Source organism: Melospiza georgiana, chromosome 3 (genome assembly GCF_028018845.1).
Source record: "Melospiza georgiana isolate bMelGeo1 chromosome 3, bMelGeo1.pri, whole genome shotgun sequence".
In the NCBI taxonomy this organism is placed as follows: Eukaryota; Metazoa; Chordata; class Aves; order Passeriformes; family Passerellidae; genus Melospiza; species Melospiza georgiana.
In genome coordinates, this window is record NC_080432.1 from 62,393,410 (window position 1) to 62,401,625 (window position 8,216).

Here is an 8,216-nt window from a genome sequence, read left to right on the forward strand (position 1 = left end):
TTTAGCAGGGTATGTGGTGACAGGACAAAGGGAAAAGGCCTTTAACTGAAGAAGGCTGGGCTTAAACTTGATTCTATAATACTGTGGTGAACTGGTGGTGACTGGTGTCCTATTTCCTAGAGGTGCATGGAAGGGAGGTTATTTTCTTCCCCCTGCAGTGATTCTAATATCCTAAATATTCATTGCTGCCCCTTCTCTCCTTTGCTGTTTGTCCCACAAGCAATCCACTGTCTGAAATCTCACAACATGAATTAGTACAACACACACCAAATAGGTAGGCTGGTGACTCACTAATATCAACATCTCCAGGCTTCTCCTGATCTTATTTTTTACTTTTATGAATTGACTTGCTGTGCAGTAACAGATGAGCTGCCCTTGTGCACAAAACAGATGATGGATTTTTTGTCTAGATAAGGGTGATGACACCAATGTCCTCTGTGCTTACTGCAGAGATGGAGGTGAAATGATGAATACTTGTGCACTATGGAGAGAGAAAAGACTGGCTACAGATGGGCTTCTCTGTACAGAACACTTTTAAGCACTGTTCTGAAGAAATTAGTATTTTTAAAACATGAGAATTACGTGGCAGATAAAAAAAGAAACAGCTGCATTAAGCATCTTCAAGTCAGACTTAAAAAAAAGGAAAGTCACTTCCTCTGTCCTTACTCTTTCTTGCACACAGAAAACATACAGTGATATGATACACAGAGCTACTCAATGTCCAAATCAATTTCTTCTAATTTAAATTTGTGTACATTTCTAATATTCAAAATGTTGGCCTATTTAAACATGTGCCTTTCATCACTGCTACTTTTGTATACCTTATTGAACACAATTAATAGCTGTATTAGCTGTGGCAGTTTATCTGGAGTGAATGAAGAAAAGACATGCAAAGAAAATGGGCAGAATACAGCTGCTTCTTGGAGAGTGCTGTAGTCTTCCCCAGTTTTGATGTGTTTACTCTTATTACTTCATTTGGTTTCCAAATGCATGCCAAGAACAAACCTTTCCCATTACAAAAACGTATATGGACACAAGTAGTTTCAACTCACCTGGCAGACTATTACTGGCTCTATTTTTAGCCTGAAGAGGTAACTAATCACATTACTGGACAGGCTTTTATTTTTAAAGTGATGGCTTTGGAATAGAGAACTTCCCTCTAAACAGCAAGTGAGAGCTGCCTCTGCCAGGCTTCCACTGTGCTCCATCTCCCTCCACACCACATTCCTCAGATCACCACATTATTTCAGTGTCTCATCTGTAATCACTGTGCTACTGACCCCTACTGCCTCTCTGCTTTTAGGGTGCTCCTGCACCTTGCTAGAAGTGCTCAGTGGCACCTAAACTAAGCTGTTCAATTGTGCTGTGCCCCTGAGGCACACAGCTGTTTTTCAGGCCCATACAGAATGTCTAGAGCATCACAGTGATGTTCACAAGCAGCTGATGGAGTGTGAAGCTCCAAGGCCCATTCTCTGTGATCCCTAAGCTGCTCCTAGGCAAGACACTGTTAGTGCAGGTCACAGGTCTCAGTTTGGCAGTTCTTCAGGAGTGAATTTCTCCAGCTGCAGTCTGATTCAACATAATATGACTGATTACATTGATACAGAGCAGCATAAAGTGTGTGGCTTCAATTGTGGGATACTCAGTATTGCTTTCCTGATTTTTTACTCCACATTCTTCCAATCTATAGTTTTGGCAGAGAATCAGCCATGCAACCCTAAAGGAGCATTCAGATTTTGGAGTATTTGCACACTATAAAATCAAATCAATAACAAAACATAGTGTCTAATAGTAGAAGAAAGTTTGAAACTTAACCATGCTTGCAAGCACTGGGTTTCCTCTGTCCCAGAAGCAGCCCAAAGGCTGTGGGTGGCTGCAGTGTGATGGCAAATTCTTACCCTGCAGCAAAATCATGATTCTGACTACAAGGCAAAGAAAGAAATCAGAGGAGTTTATATAAAACAAGGTGGATGAAGAGGCTTGTGTGTGAAAAACATTTTTTAAAGGACTTATGAGAAAAGCAACAAAATTGTCTTCCACCTCTTACATCTTACAGGGCCAAAATAAGGGCTTTCTTAGGGTGATAATATTCATAGATATAACAACATTTGAGAAACTGCATTGCAGTTCACATGATAGCATGGGAAAACTGAGGAAAAAACCCCCAAATAGGCAATTAGAAAAATGTAACTTTTCCAGTATTAAATTGCTAAGTGGCAATGTGACCTCTGCAAATAATGATCTAAAAACCCTGTTTTATCAGAAGCAACATATTTTTAATGAAACAGATGCTTCAAAAAAATCACATGCCACATAGACAATGGGTTTTTATGATTATTTAAATTCCAGCACATTCTTGCCAGGCTAATGCAATCTCAGGGTTTTTTTGTCACTGTATTTGTAGGACAAATCAACATAATGAAGAACAGAGGGATTTCTGGGGGAAAAAAAAGGCATTCCTCCCCATTTTATCATCTTTCTGGGTGTGTGTTGGTTTTATCTATTTTGATTGTCACATCATCTTGTTTGCAGGGTATTTATGTCTTCACACTTCCAACCAGAAAATCAGTAGGGAATTCAAAAATTTGTTTGTATCTTGCACTGGGCAGCCACTGACACTGTCTTTCTTGGTCCAGCAGCCCCTCTACCCTTTTTCCTCTACGTTTTGGAGGTGCATCCAACCATTCTGTTTTTAATGGTAGAAGAATTTTTGCAGGTCCAACCCTGACACCCAGTGGCCTCTGCAGTTCCAGCTCTTACAGCCTCCCAGCGTCTCCACCTTTTGAAACCTGGCTTGAAGAGATACAGTGTTACTCTGCAATTGGATAATTTCAGCACTAAAATCAACATGTTTCTGTGATTTCCATAAGTAAGCATCCATTATTGTAAATTCTGATAATGATATTTAGTGGTATTCAGTACAAAAACCTGGACATATCTGAAAATGTGACTTTTCAGGAATCCTAGTCATACAAGCATATTATCACTGAGCAATAATTCTCTCTATATATATCTGTATCTCCTTTCTCCCACTCATTTAGTATTCCTCTAAACTTGTAATTAAAGTGCCCTAATGCAGGCATTCATTTTGTAAAAAATAGACCTAACAAGAAAAAGAAGATTTTATTTTTGTATAGAACAAGAAATGAAGAGAAAGTGAATATAATTGAATATAATTCTTGAAAGTTAGCAGATAAAACTTTTTCTTTTTAGAGTGAAATTGAAGTTAAGTAATAACTTGCAAATAATTCTCACTTGCTTGTCAGCTGGAAATTTTACTACCTATTTTTTCTTCCTTGAATTGGTAAGCTTGTCTGGCAGTCTCAGAGGTTTTTGACCAAAGCCAATAAGTTTTGGTGTGTTTTTCCAGAGCTCTGGATGCCTGAATGCAGCATTTTAATCTGGCCCAGTAACAAACTTGCTGAAAATTTCACACTTCCCAGTGAGGTTTGGGGTTTTTTGGTTGGTTGGTTGGTTGGTTTTGGCTAGTTGGGTTTTTATTGTTGTTTCATTGTTTTGTTTGGCTGGGGGTTTGTTGTGGTTTGTTTTGGTTTTGTTGCTGTTTTTAGTTTTGTTTGTTGCTGTTACTTTGTTGTTGTTATTGCTGTTGTTTTTGTTTTAAAATGAGAACTATTACACCTGTTTGATTTAATGCAGTTTTTACTCCTAGAAACTGCAACATCTGCAAGAGATGGATAAACTTCTGGGAATCTTTTCTGCTCCAAAGACTATTTTAATCAATTCATCTCCTGGTTTAGAGTTTCCAAGAGGATAACTAACTTCAAAACAGCTGTGAGGGCAGCCCTGTGTGTCACTGTGTTGGCGTGGAACATCTATTAAAAGCTAGCATTCTTCTTGCTATCCCACTCTTTAGAAAGATGACATTTAAAAAAGAAATGAAAGCTCTCTCTGATTGAGAATATGTCTTTTTTTGCTCTTTCTGTATGCCAGCATACATAGAAACTCCTAAAGTATCATGTTTGTTTATTTTTCCTCTCCTGGTCTCTCTGAAAGCAACCACAGAATGCAGCTGCTGTATCCAGCTCTGTAATCTGCTTCCAGCTAAGTAAGCCTTGGTAGGAATGACTCAACAGACCCTCATAAAAATAACAAAAATAAAAAATTATAGTCCTCATTTAGCTCTTTGCACTGAAGGGTAAGGAGCACTTCAGAACATAACATTGTTTTTACATTGCTTTATATGGCCTTGGTTTTATAAGATGCTCACTTTTAAACAAGGGGCATAGGATCAGCTGGGTTTTCACACATTTTTGTGGATTTCTTTTTGACTACAGGGCATTTACAAGGACAGGAAGAAATAGCTCAGTGTCCTATTGACAAATTTCTGGCAATGTGTCTTTCCTATTTTAAAACAAATAATTAAAAACACTACTAGCATATGAAAACATGAATCATTTCATGCATTTTAAACTTAACATTATGTAAGCTCTTGAACAGAGCTGGAAAAAACTATTTTGGTGGATGATAAAATTTATTTCAAGCTTGACTTTGACCAAAAGAAGATAGGCAACACAAGTTATATTTTCTGCGGGTTTTATAGCTGCTTGTGAGTTTAATATTCACATAAAATACTAGCTGCACTGTAAAAAATATTTTTCAACATTAGTATTTAATTTTGACTTAAATCCTCTGACCCTGCTCAGCCCATTTGGAGAAGATAAACTCAGAGCTCTTCAACTTACAAAGGAACAGGAATGGGACATACAGGACTTTCCTCAGCTGTATGTAGCAGAAGTAACCTCACCAAACTTCTTATTTGGGAGGACCTGCAAATGCTGTGCCCTCTTCAGCCCTTCTCTACATGGACTTGTGCGAGAGTGACCGCAGAAAGTGGTGCATTGCCCTCTCACCGAGCAAAGGGCTAATGAAAGGGGTGTGCTGTGCTGTTCTTGGCACCTCCTGGCTGGTTTTGTGGGTTTTTTGTGTTTTTTTTTCCGGAGCCAGGCTTCCCATGCCGCTTATTTGGGAAGCAGCAGCGAGTTGCGGTTTATACAGGGCCAGTGTCAGGAGCTGGGATAAACTGTGCCCCGAAGCCTGAGCCCGGGGCTTTGCCTTCCTGTTTTCTGACACGCCCTGGCAGGAGAGACTTTTTGATGTTGTTCCCCACGACCCACCTACGTGGGCATTTCTTAGCCAGATTTGACAGTGCAGTCCCTTGGATTCCAGGGGGATTGATAACTATCAAAGCCGTATCTTTGCTTTACAAATCGACGGGAGGCTCGAGGCTTTACACCGAGGCTCAGCTGAGCATCTGCCTCAGCCTGAGGCGCAGCCCCGCGCCCGTGCTCCGAGTACGAAACCGGAGCTGGAGCCGCTCCTCAGCCCTCACGTACGGGCTTTAAAATAACCCTGGGTTACTCATGCCGGCCCGGCCTTGTAACTACCACCTGCCTTACTATGTGCTAGCCGACTGACGTGATCGGACCTAAAGTAAACTATTTTATTACGGTATCAATATTTACTTATGCCAGGGCTTGCCCAGCTTGGGCGGGGCGGAGAGAAGACTACAACTCCCGGCAGGCCCTTCCCGGCGCGCTCCCGTCGGGCGCCGCGGCAGGAAAAGCGGCGGGAAGCGCCGCTGCGCCCGCCGGAAAAGCTCCCGGCGCCGAGAGCCGAACCCTCCGCCCAGGCCATCCCCGCCGCCCAGGCCATCCCCGCCGCCCAGGCCCGTCCCCGCCGCCCAGGCCGGTCTCTGCCGCCCGCCCTCCCGCGCTCCGCCCGCCCGCCTCGCCATGACGGACCGCTACACCATCCACAGCCAGCTAGAGCACCTGCAGTCCAAGTACATCGGCACGGGGCACGCCGACACCACCAAGTGGGAGTGGCTGGTGAACCAGCACCGCGACTCGTACTGCTCCTACATGGGCCACTTCGACCTGCTCAACTACTTCGCCATCGCCGAGAACGAGAGCAAGGCGCGCGTCCGCTTCAACCTGATGGAGAAGATGCTGCAGCCCTGCGGGCCGCCCGCAGACAAGCCCGACGAGTCCTGAGCTCCGTCCTGCTGTGCCGGCCCTCTCTCCCGTGTGGTTCCCGCCAAGGACTGGCCGGGAGAAGCCTCGCAAAATGCCTGCTTCCGGACTTTGACTGTGCAGTCGTTCTCCTTTTTTTCACGTGGAATCTAATAAAGCTTCCTGGGCATTCCTAATGTTTGGTTTGGTAGTTTCCTAGTGAGAGCTTTTTGTTCCCAGAGTGCTGGCACTCGGTGTTGAGGGTTTCAGTGCAACCTTCCGAGGTGAAAGTCTCGGATGCTCCTAGGCAGCATTGTCCCGACCGGACGGATTGATGCTTCCTTACAAAACTCAGTTTTGCTGGGGGGGGAGAGGGGAACTTTGTTGGTACTCAAAGGGTTTGATTTCTTGGTAGCAATAGTATGTGGGGTGGTTTGTGGTGTAGCATAAGTCAGTTCCTCTAGTACTTAAAAATTCCAAAATGGCTTTTCTCTAAACACTGTTTTCTTGCCTCGTATTCGTCTTTCCTATACTTTTGAGTTTTTCAAACATCGATTCTTTCTGATACAAATTGGCTACTTTTTTTCCCCCCTTATGCTTACTACTAACGTAGCATTCAAGGTTTTTCTACCTTACATCAAACAAAGATACTAATATTGGGTTAGGCTTTTTTAATATGGAATAAGAATATAAGGGTTATTCACTACTACTTAGAAGTAAAATGCTTCGGGGTGACACAGATCAGATTGCATACTGAACAGTTGTTGATTCTGAATTATCACTTAAAATAGGCTTTCTATTCACTTACAGTAAAAATAAATTTTGAGTTTTGGGAAAGACCTCAGCACAAAACTGTGAGATATTTTTCTTGAAGAAATAAAATGTTCTTATTTCTGTCATGTTTGTTTGTATTACAATTGGAGGGGAAAGTCCAGTATTTTGTGGTCCTATTAAAACACTCTCCAAGCTTATCAGTTATTTTGTGAAATTGGCAATCTCACAAAGTCAGTACATCCATCTTCTGGAGAATTCAGAGATGGCATTTTTCAAACTTTGTTGCGCATAGTAAATGAGGGCATGGGTGAAGTGGTCAGAAAGACATCTTACCTGCAAGTTTTGTGGGGAACTACTTCAGTTTACAGTAAATAAGGGGAATATTTAGAAAACTGGTTCCTAATTTGCCTGCAAGCTGGTGCAGGTAGTTTGAAGAGCATCTGTTCCTCACGTAGTGGCTGAAAGTTTTCTGTAAGTTGAGTTCAAGCACTTAGGCATAGGTGTGCAAGGCAGTCTTGCAATGATTGGGCAAAATTTGCAGCTAAATAAAGCAAGTTTCCCGTTCAGTTTGACAGCTCCTGTTAAAAGTCTGCTCTCTTACCAAATCTTAGAACCTTGCCTTCCATAAAGCATCTCCTCAGCTGGCAGCCAGCAGGGAGTTGGTGTGTGCAACAGGGGGTGACAAAGGACCTTGAGCCTTAGTGCTGGGCCTTGGCAGCTGGAAAAGGGGGCTGAGGATTACAGGTGCTTTTGTAATGGTTTGCAAGCTGAACATGCATTGTTTTGTGAAGTCTTGAATCTCCTACAATGAGGATGAACAGAATCCATGCAGTTTAATCACTCCTGCATAAATTACGACTAGAAGCTATTTCACAGGAGATTTCCCTTATGATAAACTAACAATTAGCTCTACCTGTGGATATTCTCAGTACATTTTAAAATGCAACAAATATGTGACACATAAGTAAAGATTAATGCTCTTCCAGGCCAAGTCTTCAGTGTAAGGGCCAAACAGCCCTCAGGGACAAGTCAAGATTTATGTGGTGAACGAACTTGCTGGTTCTTCTCGTTATACTTGCTTGGATCCCAGTTAGGCACATGCCTCTGTTTTAGCATGCTTGAAAGATGTTTTTAGAGTGTCTGTGCTAAGTAATGATTGTGAAACATTATAAACACTTCCTTAAGAAATTGAGAAAATGAAAGGAAAGCTATAATCCCTAAGAATTTTAGATTTACTTGAAGTGAATTAGGAGACACTGAAGAGTTTGTTTCTGGACTATGGTATTTTTCCTAAATCCCAGAGCGTTTTAAAAACCAACAAAGGCAGTGATCTTTTAAATTTTATTACTGAAAAGGGTAAAACCTACAAAGAGCAGAGTTAATTACCTGCCCTATTGGGATACATCTAATTTTTATCCTGATTGAAAGATGACAGATACTGTTTATAAATTGGCTTGATATTTACATTAT

At 41.9% G+C, this 8,216-nt stretch overlaps 1 protein-coding gene across 1 annotated transcript; it reads left to right on the plus strand.

Moving 5' to 3' along the window:
* Positions 1-5,644: 5,644 nt before the first annotated feature.
* Positions 5,645-6,169, plus strand: SF3B5 (splicing factor 3b subunit 5). Its single transcript, XM_058020686.1, has one exon. It carries the CDS (start codon positions 5,754-5,756, stop codon positions 6,012-6,014), a length of 261 nt encoding a protein of 86 aa, XP_057876669.1. The 5' UTR covers positions 5,645-5,753; the 3' UTR covers positions 6,015-6,169.
* Positions 6,170-8,216: the final 2,047 nt, after the last annotated feature.

Excerpts from the sequence above, each read along its gene's own strand:
- SF3B5 (XM_058020686.1), top strand. The coding sequence starts at position 5,754 with ATGACGGACCGCTACACCATCCACAGCCAGCTAGAGCACCTGCAGTCC.